This window comes from Xenopus tropicalis, chromosome 7, assembly GCF_000004195.4.
Source record: "Xenopus tropicalis strain Nigerian chromosome 7, UCB_Xtro_10.0, whole genome shotgun sequence".
In the NCBI taxonomy this organism is placed as follows: Eukaryota; Metazoa; Chordata; class Amphibia; order Anura; family Pipidae; genus Xenopus; species Xenopus tropicalis.
Genome location: NC_030683.2, coordinates 93,795,960 through 93,822,154, shown reverse-complemented (window position 1 = coordinate 93,822,154; position 26,195 = coordinate 93,795,960). Strand labels below are relative to the sequence as shown.

The 26,195-nt window shown below is 37.2% G+C and overlaps 1 protein-coding gene across 12 annotated transcripts in view; it reads left to right on the top strand.

Moving 5' to 3' along the window:
* The first annotated feature begins 1,178 nt into the window (after positions 1 to 1,178).
* The window catches only part of LOC100145450 (uncharacterized), a 38,872-nt gene continuing 13,855 nt past the window's right edge, over positions 1,179 to 26,195 (top strand). For 2 of the 12 annotated variants that reach the window (XR_004223452.1, XR_004223450.1), the window contains exons 1-11: positions 1,187 to 1,320; positions 9,921 to 10,046; positions 10,142 to 10,268; positions 13,289 to 13,396; positions 14,380 to 14,484; positions 14,900 to 14,986; positions 16,861 to 16,974; positions 17,312 to 17,377; positions 19,596 to 19,679; positions 19,914 to 19,963; positions 21,953 to 25,177. Coding sequence is in view for 7 of the 12 variants with exons in the window: in XM_012966080.3 (XP_012821534.1) it covers positions 10,035 to 10,046; positions 10,142 to 10,268; positions 13,289 to 13,396; positions 14,380 to 14,484; positions 14,900 to 14,986; positions 16,861 to 16,974; positions 17,312 to 17,377; positions 19,596 to 19,679; positions 19,914 to 19,963; positions 21,953 to 23,269 (2,070 nt within the window). In the remaining 5 variants the exon portion in view is untranslated. 12 annotated transcript variants of the gene reach the window in all.

Genomic DNA, 26,195 nt, shown 5'->3' with positions numbered 1-26,195 from the left:
ACCCTGTACCTTTACAGGTTGATTTTTATTCCTTTTTTGCTTTAGGATTGATTTGTGGAAATAATGACAAGGAATTATGTTAATGAAAATACTAGTATAGATTAGGAGTATGTTATGCATAGCTTGTGAACTGCTTCAGTTATTATTTTAAAGGAGACAAATTAGACAAATGGGGAAAACCCTAATTTTGTAGGCAATTATGAATAATATACGGTGCTGGTTTCACTTTGGGCTAAACATTAATCCTATCTGTAAAAATGGCCCCTTTATTGGAGCTCCCTATAGATCCTCTCGCTTGTGTGAAATAAAGAGTGGGCGTGTCCTAACGGTCCCTGCCAGAAGCACAGGAGGGGGATAGCCAATCACAGCCCTGCAGTCACTCAAGTACAGACAGGCTTCAGTTCCCTATCAGGTCAGCCTAGCTGCTGATTGGTTCCTATCCTACATTGCCTGTACTGAGGGCCGCCGGCTCCCCTGCATATCCAGAGAATTCAGCCAGCAGGAAGTGGAACAGATGGGCGGGGCTAGTGAGGTTTTGGTGGAATTTCTCAATAAATCAGTTCGAAAGACATTTTTAAGCACAATCCTTCTATATCTAGGAGTATAATTCACTGGCACATTCATAATTTTTATAGGATATGTCTCCTTTAACAGGACTATTATTTGTTTTCTTTTTGGTTAGCCTAAGTATTAATCTGTGTCACTGAATCTTCTAAATAAGCTGTAACCTGTAATTAAACTATTACAAAAGCAGAAAGGACTTTGCGTATTTATGGTTTCACAACCCAGCTATGTCAGATTCTCCTTACATAATGTTAATAAATATGGAACAAAAAATACTAAAATCATGACAATTTCACTTTGCCTTAGTTTGCACAAAACTTTTTTACTTTTTGGTCAACTTGGACTCTAACGAGGGCAGAACCGGTAATGCTGACAACCAGTTAAAAGTTTGGGCACAAGTGGGAACCCTAAGCAGCAAATATAAACTGGGATGAAAAATGAGGTGGCGGACGCCATTGCGAGAAACCAATAAGGAAATCAAGTCTTCTCTGCTCCATTTTTTTGTTCTCTAACAGAAGTAACAGGTGAGAGGAAAGGAAAAATCTAATCGTAAGATGAGCAGCCGGGACCGACTAGCAGCTTCCTGGTGCCAGTACTGAGTTGCGGCGATTCGCCCCTCCCACAAGCTGGAAACGTGTTGCGTCACTGCGCTTACGTGTAGTAGTGACGCCAGTCTCGCGTGATGAGACTTGTGGCTTTGGGATTTTCTGTAAGAAAGGAGGCTACAAACCTACAAGTAACAGTTTTGCGGGAGGTGTAAGTAGCGATTTGGGACTGTGGGCTGTGTTTGGGAAATCGGGATTGTTGAGCAGTATGAAGGCTGTGTAAGGGTAAGAAGATGCAGACACCCTAGCAACCAAAATCCCTCTCGAAGTCAGCAGCTCACTGACAGCAGTGGGGGGAGTAACCCAAGTATTTGCAGCACAGCCCACCCTGCCGCCCCTTAAGGCTCAAAACCAGCCAGACACCCCTTAACACACTAACCCTGCCGGGCCCGGGGTGACGGCCACCTTTCCCCATGTCGGCCCTACATGCAGAGGTCTTACTTCAATTGCTTAATAGCTGTCTTTGTGTCCTTGAGGTTTTATTTTTCTCCCGATATTGATAAACTACAACTCTTAGCCTCCCAGGCTGCTGAGGGCAGGTGAGAGTTGAAGTTCAACAACAGCTTGAGTGTTGAAAGGTTTTGCATACACTGAAGGATATCCATATCCAATGGCATGTGCTACTGGGCATTTGTCTGTGTGACTGTAGCTGTTCTGTGTGATTGGAGTGCAAATGGAATGTTATATATTGAATGTAGAACTGCTCAGGTTCATCGTACTGTGTCAGACATGTGTCTCAGTAACAAGTGCATGTCTGAAGAAGCCAATGCAATGTATGCATTTTGTGCAAGTACTTTTGCTGACATTAAGTAGTGTAATTTCTATGTTTTACACTGAGTAAAAAACTGTTTGTCACTGGTAAAAGAATAGCAACAGAAAAAAAACATAGACAATATCCGATTTTTATCCTGGAACCCTTGTATATATTTTTTCATGTTTGTTAGCAATTGTTGTAAAGCGCTGTGTAACTTGCTGACGCTATAAAAATGAACGATGAAGTGCGAAAGCGTGCAAGTACAGTAACTAAGAGCAACCAATAAACAATTTTTTTGCTACAGTTAAGTTAGAATATGAACTAGCATATATTGTCTTTTTTTCACTCTCCTCAGTACATTGTAACTAGAATTATTTTACTGTTTCTTATTTGTTTTGTTAATTTCTTTAAAAATTGCTAATTATTACTGCTGTGCTGCTTTCGATATACAGCAGCACATTGCAGGAAATTATATTTTCCACGTCCACTTGCTCTTCACCAGTTGATCTTTTGGCTATTGCTGATCTGCCCCCCTTTCTCCCCTTAAGGTGGCCATAAATGGGCCAAAAAAAGTTACCAACTTTTTGCCAGTGGCATGGCTGAAAATTGGGCAGAAATCTGTAAGGCAGGTCAGAAAATCCCATAGAATGAGAACCTCGTCAGCACATTGATGTGAAGTCTCTCTAGGCTTCCTATTATAATCTTATTATAGGCCCAGGGGCCAACTGATCAGATTATCCTGATTTTACACAGAGTGATGTTGGCCAAATTGATCTTCTCATTCAGAGCCATATCAGTGTTTATTTAGTAATAAATTCTGACATAAGCTTGTACAGTTGGTAAGTCCAGTGGTTCTCCACTGTCAATCTGCAGAGACGCTAGGCCAAGTCCATATCGGTGCTTTGGAGGACATGCTTTTAAAACTTAAATTTAAACAAAAAAAGTGCTGAAATATGCCAACTGTCTTTAATGCTACAGTAATGCTACTTAAATTTGTTATAATGACTTAAATGGGTTACATCGGCCCCAAATCATGGTCTAAATGATGGTGTTGGTGTGATGTAAAATAAATGACACTTATAATGAGAGTATTTATGTCTTTGTAATATTTTTTTTCGTACAATGCATGGTTTTCAATGGCACGTGACACTTTTGTGTACATCTTCTTATGTATGTATGTATGTATGTATGTGTGTGTTTGTTTATAAGTGTATATATATGTATCGGACCCCTTATCCAGAAACTCATTATCCAGAAAGTCCATCTCCCGTAGACTCCATTATAAGCAAATACTTTTATTTTACAACATGATTTCCTTTTTCTCTGTAATAATAAAACAGTACCTTGTACTTGATCCTAATTACAATAAAAGTAGTCCATATTGGAGCCAAAACAATCATATTGGGTTAAATTACTTTTTAAATAATTTTTTTAGTAGACTTAAGGTAGGAGATCCGAATTACGGAAAGACCCCTTATCCAGAAAACCCCAGGTCCCCAACATTCTGGATAATGGGTCCCATACCTGTGTGTGTGTGTATATGTATATGTATATATATATATATATATATATATATATATAGTAAACAAAAATATGAATCGCATCGCCCAGGACTTATAACAAAATTGTAGTTTATTAAGGGGCTGATTTACTTACCCACGAACGGGTCGAATGGAGTCCGATTGCGTTTTTTTCGTAATGATCGGTACTTTGCGATTTTTTCGTATGTTTTGCGATTTTTTCGGATTCTTTACGAATTTTTCGTTACCAATACGATTTTTGCGTAAAAACGCGAGTTTTCCTACCAATCGTATTGGTAACGAAAAATTCGTACAGAATCCGAAAAAATCGCAAAACATACGAAAAAGTCGCAAAATGTTCGTTTTCAAGTCGGAACTTTTCCAATTCGGGTCGGATTCGTGGGTTAGTAAATCAGCCCCTAAGTGTAGAAACAGAGAACTCAGTTCTCTGTTTCTACACTTAATAAACTACAATTTTGTTATAAGTCCTGAGCGATGCGATTCATATTTTTGTTTACTATCTACGCTGAAGAGGACTGCACCCAGGCGCCTGAGATTTCATTATATCGTGAGTGCTGTTTATCGGGAACTCTTATGTATATATATATGTGTGTATATATATATATATATATAATAATTTTCCCACATGGTAGCAATGTTACTATTCTTGTTACATATTTATAAAGAGCCAGCATATTCCACAGCACTGTAAAGTTTGCATAGTAAACTCAAACAACTTTCTAGATGTCGTAATGGTATGTAAGTCCAAAATCTGTCTAATCCTATCACTGGTGTTTTATATACATGGTTTATATGCTGTTTTGCTAGTATTATATATATGTATATTGTTTATTGTTGTGTGTAGTGTTTAGTAGAGAAATTTTGGTAGACTGAAACATGCTTTTATATTTCAGTTGCATAAATTTGTATATTTTTATGTAGCCAAGCATGCTTCCTTCATTTCTGCAGTTTATTTGAGACTGAGATTCTAGCAATGTGATAACACAAATGAATTAGAGCTCTGTTGCCCTTCATGCTCCTGCAAAGCCGTGCCTGTTTGTGTGTGTCTGGGGACTGTGTGTGTGTCTGGGGCCCATTCATCATGCTGCATAGCTCCATATATGGAGTGAGCTGAAAACAGCTCCATAATTCTGGGTGCAAAAATAAAGCATGCAATGTGAGCTCTGCTCTTCCTGTCTTTCTCAGCCCAAGTACACACATTTACACACATTTACACACATTTTAATTGTGTTATGCCTGTAGAAATCTTAAAATCGTCATGAATTTATGGAATCCTTTTTTTTTTAAATTATCTCCTATAAGAGTAAAAGGTTACCTTTTGGAGCTAACTGTTAAAAGTGATCTGAATGAGTAATAACGAATAATGAAGGGTTTACATTTTAAGAAGTTTATTTCATCTGTGATAATAATAATGTTTGGGGTGGCTTTGCAGCTTTCAAATGGGGGTCACTGACCCCGGCAACCAAAAAGCTATTGCTCTGTGGGGTTACAGTTCTATTTTTAATGTTACTTTTTATAACTTGTTTTTGTATTCAGGTCCTCTACTATTTATTTACCATGCTCTCATTCAAACCACTCCCTGGTCGCTAAGATAATATGTACCCTAGCAACCAGATAGCTGCTGAATTCCAAACTGCAGAGCAGCTGAGCAAAAAGTAAAATAACGAAAAACCTACAGATAATAAAAAATAAAGACTAATTGCGAATTCTCTCAGAATATTGCTGTCTACATCATACTTAAAGTTAACTTAAAGGTGAACAACCACTTTAAACTCTAATAGATGAAGGCTTCAGAGTTGAGGCAATAACTTAGATCAGCAGTTCTCAAGCTGTGGGTCGCGACCCCTTTGGGGGTCGAACAACCCTTTCACAGGGGTCCCCTAAGACCATTGGAAAACGCATATTTACGATGGTCTTAGGAATCATTTTATGGTTGGGGGTCACCACAACATGAGGAACTGTATATTAAAGGGTCGCGGCATTAGGAAGGGAGAACCACTGTGTTAAATATTGAAAGAAAGTATTGAGGGGTGGAAAAATGAGCATATCTGCTCAGTGTACAAAAATAAAATATTGAGTGTAGAATATTATGTACATAAAGGATGGGAGCATAGGGAGGAAGTATACTGTATAAGTATCTAAGTTTTTAGATTACAGACTGTAGATCATTCTTTGCTGTGTCACAGTAACCAGTGTGAAATAATCCTTTTTGATTATGGGTAGTGCTGGGCGGTATGACCAAAAATTTATATCACGGTATTTTTCAAAATTATATCGGTATCACGGTATTTGACGGTATTTTTTTTCCCCCATGCATGATTAGGTGACCACTCCAAACACCCGCCACCCGCACCCCCCCCGCCACCCCAAACACCCCCCCATCCGCACGCAGCCCCCCCACCCGCACGCACCCCCCCACCCCACCCCAAACACCCCCCCATCCGCACGCACCCCCCCACCCCCACGCACCCCCCCACCCCAAACACCCCCCCATCCGCACACACACCTCCCACCCCACCCCAAACACCCCCCCATCCCCTTCACATAAATATAACCCCCCACCCCCCCCAAACACAACCCCATCCCCTTCACATAAGTATAACCCACCCACCCCCACCCCAAACACCCCCCCATCCCCTTCACATAAATATAACCCCCCACCCCCCCCAAACACAACCCCATCCCCTTCACATAAGTATAACCCACCCACCCCCACCCCAAACACCCCCCCATCCCCTTCACATAAATATAACCCCCCACCCCATCCCACCCCCCCCAAACACAACCCCATCCCCTTCACATAAGTATAACCCACCCACCCCCACCCCAAACACCCCCCCATCCCCTTCACATAAATATAACCCCCACCCCATCCCACCCCCCCCAAACACAACCCCATCCCCTTCACATAAGTATAACCCACCCACCCCCACCCATCCCCTTCACATAAAATATAATTACTGGCCAGGCACCCCCCGGCAGCTCACATTGGTATCCGACTCTGAATGCGTCCTAGCGATGGCGCTTTTGTAGAGTGTGCGCGCTGACGTCACGTGCGCACCCGGAAGTATTCAGCACACCGGTATGTCGAAAATTCATATCGGTTTCAAAAAAAAAAACGGTGATCGGTTTTTACCGGTATACCGCCCAGCACTAATTATGGGTGTATTGGTGCCCTAGTTTTCCCATTGTGTCACAAGTTAGGGCCGTGGTAGACAGAGAGATTAGTAGCCCGCAACAAATCTCCCTTGTTGCGGGCGACTAATCTCCCTGATATGCCATCCCACCGGCTTGAATGTAAATCGCCGGTGGGATGGCATATGCGGCGACGAAGTTTCCTCTCAATGCAACTTCTGCGATTTTGGGAAATCGTGTCGCCGCATATGCCATCCCACCGACGATTTACATTCAAGCCGGTGGGATGGCATCTCGGGGAGATTAGTCACCCGCAACAAGGGAGATTTGTTGTGGGCGACTAATCTCCCCGTCTACCATGGCTCTTAAAGGAACAGTAATACAAATAAATGAAAGTGTATAAAAATAATTAATATATTATATACTATTGCCCTGCACTGGTAAAAGTTGTGTGTTTTCTTCATAAACACTACTACAGCTTATATAAATACCCTGCTGTGTAGCCATGGGGGCATCCATTTAAATTGAAAAAAGGAGAAAAGGCACAGGTTACTAAGCAGATAACAGATAAGTAGCATAGATTCCCATTGTATTCTACACAGTTTATCTGTTATCTTCTTATGTAACCTGTGCCTTTTCTCCTTTTTTCAATTTAAATGGCTGAGAAGTAAATGATCAGCATTGTCTATTTCAGTAGCTGCTACTAGTGGCTCCGTGTGTCTTCACCCTAACAGTGATATTTGTGACAGAAGATCAGATGCCAGTTTATGTTAAAGTGGACCTGTCACCCAGATATAAAAAGCTGTATAATAAAAGTCCTTTTCAAATTAATCATGAAACCCAAATGTATTTTTATATTAACACATCCAAACCCATTATAAAGGCAATTAAAAATCCCAGCTGTTAATCATATATTGCTTGCAGACAATACCTTTAGCTTTCCATTCAGCACTACCTAGATGTCACTGCACATCTCACTTTCCCCCTCCCTCCTCACCATCTAATTGTGTAGCCAGTGCATGGGCCTGGGCATCTGGTCCCCCATTCTGGCACATAAACAAGATTTTGGCATGATACAAAGCTTAGCTTCATAACAGTGTCCACAAAATGGGGCCTACCTACTTGCTTTGTCTGAGTAATTCCAAGATGGAAGGAAACAAGATTTTTATTATTTATAAAGAGTAAGTAAAGTTTATTTTGCTCAACTAACAATATAGAAAATAATTTGGAGTTATTTCTTAGGGTGACAGGTCCCCTTTAAGCAGTATGTAGGTCTCTTTCATTTAATGAATTGTCAGGAGTGCTGCTCTGAGCAGGATTGAAATTATTATTATGGTCATTTTTGGAGAAAACAAGGCTTTAATTACTCCAGCTGTGGTCTATGATTGCAGGATTGGTGAACCACGGGTTTATATTTAAATAAAGGGGTCTCTCTAAGTGTAAGGCCCCACAGAGCGTTGGCTTCGCTGCTCTCAGCTTGGCCGTGTGCAGATCAGTGGAGTGCCGTACAAGAGTGGATCAACTTCTCTTGAGCTAAAAAAAAAAAAGACCAGACTGAGGGCAGCGGAGCCAATGGTCTGTGGGTTCTTACCCTGAAGAAGATCCTGCATAAGGAGACCTTTCTTCTGCTGCTGTTAGTGCTGTGCTGGGCTTGAAACCTCAAGCCTGTACAGTATTTTAACAGCTGCTGCAGAACTCCATTGACATTATTATTTAGTGAGCTGCAGGTAACTGGCATAATGATTAATAAAGTGCACCTAAAAACTTTTTGAATTTGAACCTTCAGTGCATGTTTTGGGAGGCCTCCCATAGGACTCAATGGCACTCTGCAGCTCGAACCTGGCCCAAGGAAAGTCACAATATGAAAGCTTGAATGAATCTGAAACTTTTGATTTGTTGCGACAAATATGATTTGTCGCAACAAATACAAAAAAGTCGCAGAAATTAATATACGCGCATTTCTAAAAGTCAGAAAAATATGATTTTTTTTTCCCATTCGGACTAAATCATACTTTAATGAATAAGCCCCGTAGTGTTAGTACATCGTGGGCTTAATAGCACATGCTTCTTTAGAAACTTGTAACAATCTAGCAGGGTTAAATGGAATTCAGTATATTTGATGGAGTGGATTGGTTTAAAAGAAAAAAAGTAATTAAAAAAATATATATATACGGCCCACTTATAAATTCTCTTACAACAAATGCCCTTGTCTATATCATGCTAAAAGTTTTTTGTTTGTTTTTTTAATGGTGAACATGCCCTTCATCCGTTGTCACCAACTTCCCAGTGATTGTCAGTGGAAAGTGCTCGCTTGGAACACATTAATGCCTTTTCATGATGGTCAAGATCCTAGTGCTATCAGCTGACAACAAGGAGCAAAACAAACATCAGTTTCCCCTGTTAAATCCCTGTGGTTTTCCTGAAGCAAATGATGATCTGCAAGCCATGGGGAAAGATTTGTGACTGTAAAAGTGTAGATATAATAACCTAAAGGGGAACTCCACCCAAACACAACTTAAGCTGTTTCAATAAACTTTGCAATATACCTCAGTTAAAAAATTTGCAGCAGATCTTATAAAACAATATGGTTTGGAACAGTTACCTAAGCCTGGCCCCCCTGTTCTTCTGCTGACCTGGCTGACTACTTTGAGACTAACAACTGTCCTCATCCTGCCTTCAGCCTGCATCCTCCAAATTATTATTATTATTTTTACTAACCTTTATTTATAAAACGCCAAGATATTCAGCAGTTCGTATTTGTGTCTGTATTGGTGGGTAAAGTTGGTACAGGTATGGGATCCCTTATCCGTAAACCCATTATCCAGGAAGCTTCGAATTACGGAAAGCCGTCTCCCATAGACTCCATTTTAATCAAATAATACAGTTATGTCCAAATTTTGCATCTTGCATATTGTACGTCTTTGGCAGTTCTGTGGACAAATAAACAGGTGGCTTGTGTTCTCAGTAGGTGTAATTAAAATGAAGGCAGTGTTTTGGCTGGACCATTTTTTCTTTGGTCGTCTGGTTCTTCTGCCCATGCATCACTTGCCATAATAGAATACTTTTTACAGATGTCAATAGGACTGCACGCAGTGTGTTAGTGGAACTACACAGACCTATTGGCTTCTGTAAAACTGTTATATTAATGTGGAAAGACATATAAGTATTTTTCTCCATTTTGGTTTTACTCTTTCCCCACCTGCTGCAGTTTTTATGAAAGTGCAGACCATATACATATTATCAATGGTTTTAGTTTTGGACAATAGTTGAAAAATACTTGCCACAGCTAAATTGTAGAATTGTTTCTTTTTCTTTTTATAGTATGAACTGAGCCTGGATCATTTGTTTCAATATACGGATATTCATCGGCTCTTTAGTTTCACCTAAATGAGTTCTGTTGAAATCAACCCGAACACCTTGGAGTAAGTCTGAGAAATGTTTCATCAGGTAAGTTAACATTTCAGGCATTACAACTATGCTTTTTTAAAGAAGGGTGCCCAGAATAATACTACAACTGTCATTGTAAAATTATTCCTTTTCAGATGCCTGTAACATTTTTCGACGTTGCTGCCTCATTTACAGAGCAGCAGTGGTCCCGTTTGGAGACATGGAAGAAAGAACTTTATCAGAATGTGATGAAAGAACTGCATGGAGCTTTAACCACACTAGGTAAAGCCTCTTAATTATGTTTACTGTATGATATTATAGTGCATTTCATTTAAGGGATCGTTCCATAATTTGGATCTACAAATCTCTTAGGGGCTGATTTACTTACCCACGAACGGGTCGAATGGAGTCCGATTGCGTTTTTTTCGTAATGATCGGTACTTTGCGATTTTTTCGTATGTTTTGCGATTTTTTCGGATTCTTTACGATTTTTGCGTAAAAACACGAGTTTTCCTATCCATTACGAAAGTTGCGTAAAAAGTTGCGCATTTTGCGTAGCGTTAAAACTTACGCGAAAAGTTGCGCATTTTTCGTAGCGTTAAGTTTTAACGCTACGAAAAATGCGCAACTTTTCGCGTAAGTTTTAACGCTACGCAAAATGCGCAACTTTTTACGCAACTTTCGTAATGGATACGAAAAACTCGCGTTTTTACGCAAAAATCGTATTGGATCCGAAAAATTCGTACAGAATCCGAAAAAAATCGCAAAACATACGAAAAAGTCGCAAAATATTCGTTTTCAAGTCGGAACTTTTCCAATTCTGGTCGGATTCGTGGGTTAGTAAATCAGCCCCTGAGTCTGCTAAAAATAATATAAATATTTTATAAACCCAATAGGCTTGTTTTGCCTACAATAAGAATTAACTATATCTTAGTTAGGATCAAGTACAAGGTTCTGTTTTATAATTACAAAGAAAAGGAAATCATTTTTAAAAATTAGAATTACTTGCTTATAATAGAGTCTATGGGAGATGGCCTTTCCGTAATTTGGAACTTTCTGGGTAACTGGTAAGGGATCCCATACCTGTACCTGGGAAATGGATCAAACATGGTGGCATGGTAAAGTACCACAAATTTGTGAGATTTTTATTTAAAACATTCACTGGCTTGTAACAGGAGGTTAGGGGTTTCCTGCAGTGAAGGGTTTCCAACATATGGACAGTGCCCTAGTGTTTTGAGCATTTCATTTTTTTTTAAATAAAACGGTACGCAGACTTATCTTGTTTTTGAAGATTTGTTATACCCTTTGACATTAAATTTAGGGTCGATATAAAGTTGTGTCATACATAGAGTCCAGAAACCCAGAAAGTTTAGAATCGTAGGAAGGTTATCTCCCAAAGAATCTATTTTAATCAAATTCTACATTTTATAACATTTTCTTTATCTCTATAATATAACTGTACCTTGCACTCAATCCTAACTAAGCTGCATAAATTCACTTTGGTGGCAAAATAACCTTATTGAGTTTATTTAATGTTTACATGATTGTTTAGTGTACTTAAACTATGGAGACCCAAACAGAAAACGCCAGGTCCCAAGCATTCTAAATAATAGGTCCCATACCTGTGGTAGATGGGGTTGGAAAAACAAATCCAACTTCAGTATTTTGTGAAACACTCCTAATTTATAGTTGATCCAAAAGAGGGAAAAAATAATGCATTGAAATCTGTTTCTTTTAAAAGCGCGAACAGATTTTTTTTAATATTTAATTTTTAACATTTCACATAAGGCTAGCCATATTTCTATTTCCCAGGGTGCCACAGCCATGTGACTTGTGCTTTGATAGTCACACTTTATAGCTGCAGTGCAAGTAGGAGTGATATCACTCACTCCCTTTCCCCCCCCTCAGCAGCCGAGCAGTACACCATAAAAATCATGACAGAATCACTGTAAGGCTTTATTTGCCATTTTAAAGGGTTTTTTAACCTTTAAATTATCTTTAAGTATGATATAGGCAGTGATATTCAGAGACAATTTGCAATTAGTTCTCATTTTTTATTTCTTTTGGTTATTTAGCTTTTTGGTCAGTAGCTTTCCAGTTTGGAATTTGGCAGCTATCTAGTTGCTATGGTCATTTCCCTTAGCAACCAGGCAGATGTTTACATGAGAGACTAGAATATAAATAGGAGAGGGACTGAATAAAACAATAAAGAATAAAAAATAAAAATAAAATTGTAGTGTGCATGAGGCTTTACGGTATAAGACAATTATATACAAATTTATACAGCAGTGGAAAAAAGCCATTTTTACACTGCAGTTTTGTGAAGTTATAAAGCTTTGCAGCAATGGGGTAGCTGCATTTAAAAAAACCAGCAGAAGTGAATAACATATTGGAAATGGCATAGTTATGAAAATATCACAATAAACAATTGATAAATTCCTCTGTATTTCCTGTTTAGGTGCCATGCAGCTTTTACATACAGATTTATGTTTAAGAGAAGCTTGGCAGTATTTTGCATACCCTGAAGGACACCTATCCCATTAAAATTGTTTTCCCACTGGAGGTGGGCTGACAGTGTCTGCTCTCAAGTTGGGAGAAGTAATAATATTACTTCAAGATAACCTTCCCTTTCATGAGTGCTGTGCCCACTGCACTGGCATGAAGCTCCTAGTATGGGTGGCCATATTGGGCCCCATTTTTGTGCAAAACTAACAAGTGCCCCAGCTCAAGACCCAAGGCTTGCATTGTTTACATTAGGGATGTACTAAATCCACTATTTTGGGGTATGCCCAAATCCTTTGTGGAAGATTTGTCCGAATACTAAACCAAATCTGAATCCTAATTTGCATATGTAAGTTAGTCCATGGAAGGGTTGAAGAGAACCATGGGCGGTGAAGAAAGTTGCGTGATTTTAAGGATTCAGATTTGGTTTGGTCAGGCACTTGGAATCCTGCTAAAAAAGGGCAAATCCTGGGCAAATCTTGAAACAAATCCTGGATTCTGCACATCCCTAGTTTCCATCAGCCAACTGAGGGGGGGATGCTGTATTTTTGGTGCCTTTAAATTAGTAATAGGTGCCCTTTTACTTTATAAATGTGTTTTTTTGCAATTTGTCTATGTATATTTAATGCATTTTATTGATTTATCATCAGAAGTGTAGTGAAGTATCATCAGTAAAGCATCTCAAAAAATCTTTTTATTCTTTAATGTATTTATTTTTTGCAAGTAACATTCATGCAAATGAGAGGTGGGGTTTAAAATGTAAATTTGGCTTCAGTGCAAATAATAGTCTCTTTTATCAGGTTACAAAATTGAAAATCCAGAGATTTTGTTCAAAATAAAAAATGCAGATGACACTTGTGTGCGAATAGATGTTAATTCCAAAGAAAAAGAAAATATTGATAGTAAAGGTAAGAATTATTCTTTAAAAAATGTATTGGTTACATAACAAATATCTGTATAGTTATGCTAAAATTTTTCAAAAAATTTGAATTTTTGAAAAAATTTTAAATCTAAGTTTCCAAGATGCATTTATTAAAAATTTTCATTGGTTTTTAAAGTTTAATTAGAAATATATGATGAAAGCAGTATTTGTTTATCCATTAATGTTTTCTGGTCTGACACTTTAAACATTAGAGTTAGAGCCAGTAGTGTAGAGAAAGTAAGCAACCATACATATACAGGCCCAGGGGGGCAAAGATACGGAGACAGCATGCCGCCCAATAGCCGCATCTGGGGACTAGACAAGAGATTTCTGACAGCTGTTTAAATTTCCCTCCCACCCAGTCCCCATCTAATCAGTACGGGAGGTGGTGCAAGCAAAAGGCTTGAGTGCAGGGGAACCGAACACGTGGGGTTGCGGGGGAAAGTGCGAGTGCATAGAACCCTTTATCCAGAATGCTTGGGATTAAGGGTATTCCGGATAAGGGGTCTTTCCGTAATTTGGATCTCCATACCTTAAGTCTACTAAAAAAATCCCAATAGGATTGTTTTGCATCCAATAAGGATTATTTATATCTTAGTTGGGATCAATTACAAGGTACTGTTTTATTACTACAGACAAAAAGGAAATCAGTTTTAAAATTCTGAATTGTTTGATTAAAATGAAGTCTATGGGAAACGTGCTTTCTGGATAACAGGTTTCCGGATAAGAGATCCCATACCTGTACCTGTTTAGTATTCCAAAAAAAGACACACATTACTATATGCTATAATAAACATTCAAATCCCCTGATGGGAATAAGATAAGTGAACATACAATGCTCTGGAAGGCTCATATGTGCCTTGGTTTATTTGAAAATTGAAAGTATCTAGTTTTTATTGATGTCTATAATCTTAATACTTTCACTTATTTGGTCAGTAAAAAATTATTTCTTTTTTGTTTCTTTTGCAGATCTTCCCGATATAGTAGTAAGAATAAAAGAGGAAACTTCGCTTCCCTGCACCACAGAGGAACAAAGTGTCAAAGTGAACCAGAATGTGGATTCACCAGCCCAATGTGAGAATTTCTTTTTTTTTTTAATGTCAATATTTCACACCTACCAAAAAAATGTTAACTTATAAAGAAGCATAATACAAGATGGATATGTGCTGCAGTTTATCATCTGAATGTAATCTATGGCAGGAAATGTAGTTTCATTTTACATCCAAAGAACCAAAAAATAAAATGAAAGAAAATCTAATAATTATAAAGGTAATTTCACAGATTCATATCCAGTTGTCTTGAGAGTTTGCACTGTTTTGCTGCAATTAGCTTGCTGTTTTTTGGGGTATTTTTAATGCAGATTATGGCTTCAAGCAAATAAAAATATTTTAAGGAGGCCTATTTCTATTACCAAGTTGGTTGATTTGTACAAAAACATATTTAAACTTGGTATCTCGTTATGTTTACGTGCTTGTTTTCTGTATTATAGCTTTTCCTGTTATCACATCAGCTACTTCCTTGTGCATTAAGGAGGAGCAGCCTCGCACTGAAGTTCCAGCTTGTAAAAGTGTGACAGGTATATACAATAAAAATTTTCTTTCTTTTAATTTTTATTTTATCCAGTCACATCTGTAGCAGTTTTCTTTTATGGAAACTGTACATGAGTAAGATGTGCAGAACTGTATCCTAAAGATTAAAGATCTGTTTATTGAATTAAATTAGTGGGTTCATGTGTCATAAATATTGGGACAATGCGTCATAAATAAGAACCTGACAGCCTGTCATTCTGTATCCTGTAAACAAATGTACATTTTTTGTGTCACATTAGAAAGTAGTTTTATAGTAAGTTTTGTTGTTTAATAAAAGTAAGTTTAGAACAAAGTTATAAGATGGAGTGGTGCACAGTATTGTTGGGTAACAGGTGTCAAGCATAATGCCACAGCGGTAGTATTTAGTTTTTAAAATTGGTGCTTTTTGTTATTGCTTATTTTAGTAGGATAGAATGCAGTACAGAAGTGCTTGTTGTATTTATTTATAGTTTTTAAATAAACTTTGCTATCTTCAGACCCATTGTTAGTTGTCCTCTTTTTATATAGCCCTTGTGTAAGAGTCAGTAAACAAGTACAGAGATGTTTCTAGTTTAGGTCTAGGAAGGCTATTTCTTAGTTTTTCTCATTTGTGATTGCAAGTGGTTGCTGTAGTTTGATTCCTCTTTTTATAATGATTTAAGAAAAATTAGCTTGTTACATGTCGTTTACAGTTCTGGGAGTTCCGGAAATTACCCAGTGAACATTATACCATGCCATGGTTTTAATTTGTTTTGGTAGTGTATTACCACAAAACTGATGCAAGGGCCTTGGGACAAGGTAATTAGGATGTAATTCAGTGAAATGAATAAAGAAAGAAAAGAATTAAGAAGCAGTGGTTGTGAATATAATTGGAAAACTGCTTTCGAGTGCACAGCAATAGCTGATTGTGAGCAGCTGTATTGGTTCAAGAGAAAAGAACAGAAAGATGAACAGAAATGAATTATTTTGAATGAACTGGAAGTGAATTATATTTGAGAAAGAATTGACCAGGTGGACCACTCCTCCTTATATGTAAAAGTGCTTGAAAAGTCTATCACAAGGATGGTGCTCAGACCAACAAAAATGTTTGACATTAAATAAATGTTTGGTCTTAAAGAAACCAAGCAAGAGTCAGGATCACATCATTCTCAGAGTTCTCAGTTGTCTTTTATTTGTAAAGTGCATTTAAAATCTCTAAAACATCAATCCACATTAAACAGTTATGCTGAAGGGGATCGAAATATCATTGACCTACAGCAGTATACAACATTGTCCACTTTATATAACAAGGACCTTAAACACGTTCTCTCAAAGGGGACTTGTTTTTCCAGGCAGGCTCACTCACAAAAGCTTTATAGCCTTTGACTAAAGTCTCAAAATGACTCACAGTCCGCAGTTTACATCCATCCCCTTGGCTGTAATATTAACATGACTAATTTTAGACAGAGCACAAACTCTCGTGTAGCAGAAACACCAAACCAGTCTTACTTATGGCCCTTTCTGATGACTCACAAAAACGCACACACGCAAAGAAGGAGGGGGACCTGCAGGTACGTTTTGTTCCCCAAGCACTGTTTTCAACTGAATTAGTGTGCTGATTCACATGCATGATGTTTCAGTGCAGATCCCCTGCTAGACACAGATGCGCATTTCACTCTACTAGCATGGTGGACCTCTTCCGAATTATTGAATTATATCTGATGTATTTCAGATACAGGAGCTGTTATATTCCTGGTATCTATTTTGCCATTATCCTTTATCACTGGGCTGTAAAGAAAAAGAAAGATTATTACCCACATCGAAAGATTCAATCAAAAGTTTGGCTTTTAACATCTGAGAGGAGAAATGGTTCATGAATTTAGAGAATATATTTTTATTGCAGTTTCTCAAGAAGATATTGGTGGACAAAATCCAATCTTGGTTAAAACTGAAGAAGAAAGTTATTCAATAGACCATTATAATTCTGGATTTGTTAAATCTGATAGATCCGCTGCTGGTAAGCTATAATATGCACAAAACAAATATACAGCAGAAGCGTTTAGATGTACACTCTGATCAATAGCGTCTGCTTTTTAATTTTTTTTAATATATTAAATGCATGCCAAAAATGATATCATGATGACGTCAAATATTTTGGTTGTTGGTCATTTATATGTTATATATTATTCTCTAATGTGTTAGATTGGCTAATGCTCCTTGCATGTTGGCTTTAGGTTTTGTCTATAAGAAGTACACAGCTGCTCTTATATCTGTGTTTTTGGCTCATGGCTTTAACTAAAACTGTAATTTCTTGGGTCAGATCACTCATTTGGTTTTTGTTTTGAGTGTTACAGGTCCAGTGGAAATTAAACAGGAACCTGAACCCACAAGTGATGATGATAACAATTTTTCCAATATAAGTAAGTGTGTTTTTATGTCCTTGTTAAAATGTATTCTTTTAATGCAGTAGGCCCCAGAGAATTATATGGGAGCCAGATAGCATGAGACTCAAGGACTGCACCTGTGTCTCTTTCAGATACTCCTGGAACTCCAGCTTGAAAGGCAGTTAGGGTAATTGCTTATTTGCTTTCCAAAATATTCTTGTAAATATGACTGATACATATTTGAGTGCAAATATGACTGATACATATTTGAGTGCAAATCCTATCCTATAGTCCAAAACCTATATATACTTTTTTTTTTCTTTTTAAACAAATTTTATGCATAAAATGAACCTTTTTGCCCATTTGTCATCTAAAAAAAAATGTATTATTTTAGGCTTTGGAGGCCAAGGTTAACTCATATTTCTCCCTCTTTTTTCATTGGGAAAACCTTGTTTCAAACTAAACCCACAGGTTAGATCAGACAGCAAAGAAATGTTTTGACTTTTCTAGTCTTGAGGGGCAGTGTCTACTGTTTAAGGCTTGGGTTCTCCAAAAATCTTTAACCTAGCCCAACAGCACCTACAAGGAGGGATAGTCATCTGTAGCTGCATCAACATCTACTTTGGCCCCACAGGAAATAGTAATACAACATCCTTTGTAAGAGAATCCATCACAAGACCCTGGACTAATGTTAAGACAGGTTTGTCTTAATCATTGCATTTGATGTGGGGATCTGCAAAGAATTCATGCACCATATGCATGTCAGTTTACTTTGTTTGGAGTGGATAGCTAATCATTAACATCAGTCAACAAATACTAAATTTGATGGAGTAGTCCCAGGAGGTACTACAGAAACTTCTGCCTATATAGCTAAATGATTTGCTTACTCTAGGTACTCAAAACAAGGAATCCATAACTGTCCCCTGGGAAGTAAACCTTGGTACCTCTTACTTCTGATTTCTCTGCTGCCTTGTTAGCATAGCAGATGATACCCATTCTTTTGGCAAAAAAAAATAAAAATTAATAAAAATTCTTCACCCAAGGCATTAAAGGAATAACAATGAAGGGCATTCCTCAACCTTATTTCCGTCACTGTGAAGAACCTCTTACACTGCTTCAAATATAACCAACTCAAAATATAAGCTTGAAATATAACTTTTATTCTTTTTTGTTAAAAATGGTAGAGGGGTTTAAAAACACTAGTAAGCATACATTTATTTATAGTGATAGGAGGGTGTCCTAAGAAATGTCCTAGTATTCTGTCATTACTTCTCATTTTGTTCTCAACAGTCTAGGGTTAATTATTCACCCACCTTAATTTAAAAGGCAAAGGACCCCTTTAAGGATCTGGGGTTTTTCAGTAGGGATGCACCGAATTCACTTTTTTGGATTCGGCTGAATCCTTCGTAAAGGATTTGACTGAATAACAAAACGAATCTGAATCCTAATTAAATTTTCAACTTCCGTGTTTACTTGAAAAAAAGTCACGTGATTTTTAGGATTCGGTTTGGCCAGGACTGTGGATTCCTGCCGAAAAAGGCAGAATCTTGGGCGAATCCTGAACTGAATGCTGGATTCCATGCATCCCTAGTTTTCATATAAGGGCCTTTTCTGTTATTTGGAATTCCATACTTTAGTCTACTAAAAAATAATTAAATAATCCTCTAATAAAGATCCATTATATCTTAGTTGGGATCAAGTACAGAGAAAAATCAGATTTTTTTTTTTTTTTTTAAATTTGAATTATTATATGATTAAAATGAATTTATGGGAGATGGCTTTCACATAACTCTGAGCTTTCTGGATAATGGATCCAATACTTGTATTTGGCAGACAGGCCATCTTTTGGACAAACCAATTATACAATTAAGGTTTTCTTTGTGAGCTACTACCAAACCATTCTCCATTCAATCTCAAGACTGATATTCTCCAATAATTTAGTTGAAATGTGATAAGGAGCAGACCAGCTGCTATTCGAGGCATGGTATACTTTACATAGCTTACCAATATGAAGATGGAAAGATGCATGACATATACCTTTTAAGGACATGGCTGATAAAAAAGGAGGAGGGATGCTTTGCGCAATGTTTCTTATTTTTCTAGAGTCTAGTTTTGTGTCTTTCAACTTGAATAACTCATTCAAGTAATTTGTGGTGAAACAATCCTTAATTTAAACATTTCCAAGGGATGCAGACAATATTCTTTCAAAAATCCACAATGTAATACATATATATACTACATTTTTTTTTTATAGTTCCAGTTGTGGTAAAGCAAGAAGATGGAGATTCCTTCAGTCATAAGATTGAGGAAGCTGAACCTATAGGATATTATAGGTTATGTACGTATCTTCCACTTTTCTTGATTACTTTGCATGCGATCTTAAGTAAGAAGCATTACACTGGATTTTGAAGACAAAACATGTTTGAGTTGAGCAAAACAAAGTTACTTACATGTGTGAAAACAGGTCTTTCAAAAATTATTGGTCAGTGAATCCAAGCAAGTAAACCGTAATCAAGCTGTTTTCCAAATTTGTACTTGTTCTTTCTAACATGGAATTAAATGCTTATTTCAGGTGACCGAGCAAATAGTGAGGGAACTCAGCAGGGGACAACATCAAATATGGTGAGTTTTATACCTAATTGTGAGTCTGTTATCTGACAGGTGTACTATGAATACTGTAGAATCTACTATATAATTTTATCACTATAATTTATCTGCTAAACCATATATTATTTGATTTTCCTGATAAAAATGCATTGGGATTGGTTTAGTTTGGTCAGTATTTGGAGCCCTTTAAGTATAGGATATTGACTTTTCGGTATCTCGGTCCCACTCATATGCAGAGCTTCTAGAATATCTGTATCTAACCTTAATTCGAATATTGAAATTGAAGTCGACATTTTACAGCTCTTATACACTGCTTGGTTTGACTACAGAATTTCATGAACCCACTTACCCACCAGGACATTTGATTGGGGCCCAGGATTTTAAATCGGTGTTATGTCATTTTGAGGTTTTGTCTTACACATTAGAAGGGGAGTGGGCTATGAGCTGTACACTTAGGGGTGTATTTATTAATATTGGAGATAAACATTACTGGTTATGTTTCCCATAGCAACCAATCCGATCTTTTGTTTTGTTTTGTAGTTGACTGTTCTCATCTTATTTCTGATTTCTAATTGGTTGCTATGGTCAGCATCACCGGTGATATTTGTATCCAATGTTAATTAATACACCACCTTACTGTTGAAGTGTGTTGGCTCTAATACTGGACTCAATTTATTGAAAAACCTGGAGATCCTCAATCCCGCATGTCCCAAGTGCAGTTGAAGAAATTACGCCTGGTTTGAGCATATATAAGCATTAACTGAAGTACGGAAGGAATTATTTGCTTATTTTCATTAAGCTAGCGTTTTTTGGTCATCATAATTTGAGTGGTCCATTACTTTTAATGCTTTAAAAAATGTGTTTATTAAACTGTTATACATGTCAATGTATAAGAATTGGTGTGTATTGGTGTATAAATATATCCATAAATAGACATTATTATAACTATACTCAAGTTACTTGAATGAATCAACATCATTTAATTATGTCACGCATCCTAATGAACTTGCTGAAAAATTGGGAATGCACCAATTACTTTTTTGGAACCCTCTACAAAAGATTGGGCTAAATGCAGTATCAAATCCTTATCCAGTGCTTTAAAATCACGTGAATTTTAAGGTTTGTATTCATTTCAGCTGACATTACAGATTCAACCAATTGCTGTGATTTTCTGTTTTCTGAACTGTTTATTGGATTTTATGCATCCCTACTCAAAACAATTGAAAAATCTTGCATGTGATCAACTCTGTGACTGTGTTTATATCATTTTTTGGTGCAGACCTTGGAAGTGGGAAAATAGAAATTCCACTTTTAAGCAAAAAAAAAAAAAAAATGCTTACCACACAGTAAATAGTAACATACCTGCTACTCATGAGTATTACTTATTGTACACAAACTAAGCCACTACACATACATCAAGAAAATCCAGAATTTACCATCAAAATGTGTGAACATTTAATATTGCTGTTTTGTCTTGTTTTTATTGGATTGTTCGGGGTCCCTTCATTACCAACCACTGAAATATATCCATATAACCATAAAAGCATCATCCACACACAATTTTTTGTGCTATGGAGCTGGACATTTTCTTAGGGTTCCATAGCATTATCCACAAACAGCACCTATAACCACTCTTTTAACTGCAGGTGGACTGGAAAAATAACTACAAACATAAATCTAACTACCAATTTCACCCATTATCATTTTTATCTTGTTAAAATAAATTTGCCATTTTTTTTAATATGAGTAAACTTTTGAAAAACTTAAAATAATTCTTTTTTTATGTTTTGAAGAGTTTAGACAAACAAAATGTATATTTCGACTTTCTCTTTTTGTTAAAAAAAAAAAAAAAAAAAAACAAAAAAAAAAAAAAAACAATAGAAAAACAAACTGTTGCGGTATTGTCATTACATTATATTACAAAAATATCCTGTAAAAAAAATTAGATACACATTTACAAAAGCTTAATTTTATTGTAAAATACAATTTTATTCATTAATACAGGCTGAAATGACAGCACAAAAAGGGAGCAACCTTTTCCCAATTAAACCAGCTGCAGCAACAACAGCGTGCAACACATCCCATGGTTTGCAAAAACCCACAAAAGAACAAAGCAGCCAAGTCCCCAACGAACAGAGGAACCCAAACACAATCAAAAAAACCACCTCTGACATAGCAGGACTTCATTCCTTCCTCAGTGAAATGAACGAAAGACGAAAGATAGAGGAAATACCACACAAAGAGCTTGATTTGCTGTTGTCCAGATTTATTCTTGTGGCTAAAAGAAAAGATGGGAAAGAATATGAGCCTCACACACTTCGATGCATCCTTGGAAGCGTAGACCGATATTTGAAGGAAAATGATTATCCGCACAAAATTACTGATGGATTCATAAACCACTTCCCAAAAACGAGGGAATCTGTGTTTGCAAAACTAAAATTTTTGAAAAAACAAGGAAAAGGAAAAAACAGAAAAGGGGAACTGACAGAGGAAGATATCGAGAATTTATACGAATCTGGAACTTTGTCACTTAATAATCCTAAAAGTTTGCTAAATCTTCTCTTCTTTAATAATGGCACTCAGTTTGCTTTAAGTGCAAAAGAACAGCATGCCCTTCAGTGGGGCGACATAACACTGCATACAGACCCTGCTGGAAAGAGATACTTAGAATACACTAAAACACAAACATATTCATGCTCTGATGAAAATCCCAAAAGCATCAGAAAAACAAAACCATGTATTTATGAAACACCAAATACACCAAACAGAGACCCTATTACTGCATATATAAAATATAAAGAGAACAGACCAGACAAAATGATGACCCTAGAATCTCCATTCTATTTGACTCCAAATGTCTTTTACAAACCAGACTACCCATCTTGGTATCGGTGTACCAAAATTGCAATAGGCAAGATACGATTGATGATGACAAACTTGAAAATTCATGAATTACTTAAAGAATCTAAACAGTTAGTTCAGCCACCCATAAAAAGTTTAATTCAGACACGTGCCTCCATGTTCAGCCTGCACCCCCCACATTGCCTCAATAATCATTCTTCTGAAACCGAAGAAACACAACAAATAAATATCTCCAATAGCACAACTGAAACAGATAAAAACTCTACTTGTAACAAGAAACCAAGAAAAAGGAAATCTACAAATATTCAACCATGCACATCTGCATCAACTTCTATCTACCAGACTGAAGATACTGAACTCCAGAAAAGCAACGTCCAAGATGCGCTTGGAAAGAACTGCACCCCATCAAACGCCGAAGTTAAACCACACAAAAAAAGACTTGCAATCGCTCCAAATTAAAAATAAAGTCACCTTCCAGGACAAAAAAACTAAACTAAGCAGACTAAACTTAATAATTATAATATTTAGTGCCATACTAAAAATGTTAGTTTTTTTTTTTTTTTTTTTTAAATGACAACCCATTAGTAAAAGTTAAATTGCATCCATACTGTGTGATATTTAGGGGTAAGGGTTATAATTGTGACCCCTTCCTTTGAAATCTGAATGGGGGGGAAGGCGGCAGGGTGGAAATGTTGCTTTTGGGTGTACTGTACAGAGATGAGAAAGTTAGAAATAATTTGTAGAATATGAAGTATACAATTTTAGATGCACTTATCTGATAGATTCCTGGAGTGACAAATCCAGCATAATGACCTCAAAAAATAGCACTTTATTAGTGTTTTATTGTGCAGCTCAAATAGTTTGTATTGGTTTTTGAGGAAAACTCCTTATTGTAAGTCATACATAAATGAGGAATTTGCCAGGGAATCTATTACATTATGGCAAGAAATACATTCTAGAAATATGACATGGAACACTTCCCTGTTCCTGGGATCTGGTTAAGTTTAGCCTAATTATCTGCAAAAAAGAGAAATTTGTGCTTAAGCAGCTCACTAAAATGTACCCGTCTGACAGCAGTAAACACTTTAAAGTCTTAGCAAGTCTTCAAACATGTATTTGAAATGTTTAAGGGGTTTTAAAGTGCCTAGGGATGTGACTTTTATAAGCATATCTCCTCCTGTGCACCTTCAGCTCAAGCTGTCTCAGGAGCCAGTGTAGCTCCCAAGTTAGTAAGCTTATAATTGTTTAAAAGTTTGGAGATTCAGCAGATATCTGGTTGCTAGGATCCAAATTACCTTAGCAACCAAGGAGTGATTTGAATGAGAGACTGAAATATGAATAGGACATGACGTGAATAGAATTAAGTTATCAAAAGTAGTGATTGTAATGACTTATCTTATACCCTGGGCCGGTGCTCCTGTTTGCAGAAAACTGCACCGGCCAGGGGTTCATGGGACTGAGCAAACCTCTTCCTTAACACGTCTATCTTTGGAATTCCGGGGCTGCCACTTGCGCAATAGAGTGAAAAAGCTGGCTTTCCTGTTTAAGAAGGAGGAAGAGGATTGCTGACCCCTGGCCAGTGCAGCTACCGCTTACAGGAGCACCAACCCAGGATATCAGGTAAGTCGTCCTTTCCATCTCCTTTAAATACAATTGCCAGGGCAAAGACACCTGATCTGAATTTATTTATTGCTTCTCCCACCCCTGGGGAAATCTGTTTGCCTTTTTTATACACCACAGGATATAAAAACTCATCTGAGACTTCTGAGGCATTTTTAAACTATCCCAGCATACATTTTCATCTTTAATATAGTACTACTATATGTAAGTGCTATATGTAATAATTTTCATTAGCAGCTGTGCAGACATCCTGGAAATGGTGGGGGACCGCTATCAGATCACCAGCTGTGCCACTGGCTGTTGCTTCTTTCTATTTTAAACAGTTGAAATTAATTGGCAATTTTATCTTCTGAATTAAAGTGCAAGTTCATAAAAATATCTTTTGCAAGAGGAAATATACCAATTCATAGGTTTCTATGTAAATTTGTATCTCTAAAGAAAAAGTCTATTTATTGTTCTGCCTATTACGCTCTACCTGTAGAAACACATTTTCTACTATTCGAAGTCCTTAGGTCTATAACCTATCTTGGAATGATCACTATTGCAGATGCCATCTTGGATTGTACGTACGTCATTTCTCCCTACTTGCAATCTTTTGGAGCAGTGAAGAGAGGTGAACTTTATTCACTGATGATGTGCGGGTATGCCATATTACCCACGTGCCATCACTGAAGCTGACAAAAATATAATTGATTGCGTGGAAGAATAGTAAACATTCCGCAGACAAAGACACACCGCTATGGCGCAGTAAGTTTAATAGGAGCTTATACTAAGACCATTCTTTTACATTTAAGCTCTATTCTACCTTTCCTTAAACTTCTGGTATTGGATTTGTGGCAGATATTTCCAAAGGGTTAGGCCTGGGTGCTAACTACAAAAAGAATACAAGGCCTTGGGGAAAAAAAAAATAGAAATTCTCTGACTTATTTAATCATTACCCGTATAGGAGTATATTTATGAACAAAGTGGCACCATAAACTGTTGTGGCAAAACTGAACGTGTAAATGTAATTATGCTGCAACCTGTGTCTTCGTGGCCAAGGACAAACTTATTTGAACATCCAAAACAAGCTGAGAAAGTGCAGTCAGCACCTAAATGGATATTTTCTCAAGGTATAGGTGGAACCTTACACAAATATCTACATATATTCGTAACTATATAGCTGGAAAAGGGATTTCATAAGGACAGAAGCTGTATGTTGGTCAACAACAGCGGAAGGAGTGAATATAATTTTGATACAGTACTCGTCGAGACAGGCTGGCACTTATATATTTACTAGTACTGAATGTACTGAATGTACTGAATCCTGGATTTGGTTTGGGATTCGCACAAGATTCTGCCATTTTTATCAGGGTTCAAATTTGGCCGAATACACACTCCCGGCCAAACTGAATCCATAAAATCATGTGACTTTTTGTCACATAAACATGGAAGTTGAAAATTTGTCACCGCAACCTATGCACGTGGTGTTCTTTAACCCTTCTGTATCCTAATTTACATAAGCAAATTCGGATTCAGTTCGGGATTCGGCTGAATCCGAAATAGTGGATTCGGTGCATCCCTTCTATTTGCAGGATATGTTCATGAGATACATGCTTTGGCGAATCCGCTTGGCTGTGCTTTCGAGTATACAATGAATATTTGGCACAGCCACATTCTACCATGTGCAATTTAACACCTATTTTCTTCTTTCTGTACCCCCTCTCCCTGCCCCTCAGTAAAACTGCTTAATAAAAATCTGTGATGTGAAAATTATAATTCCGAC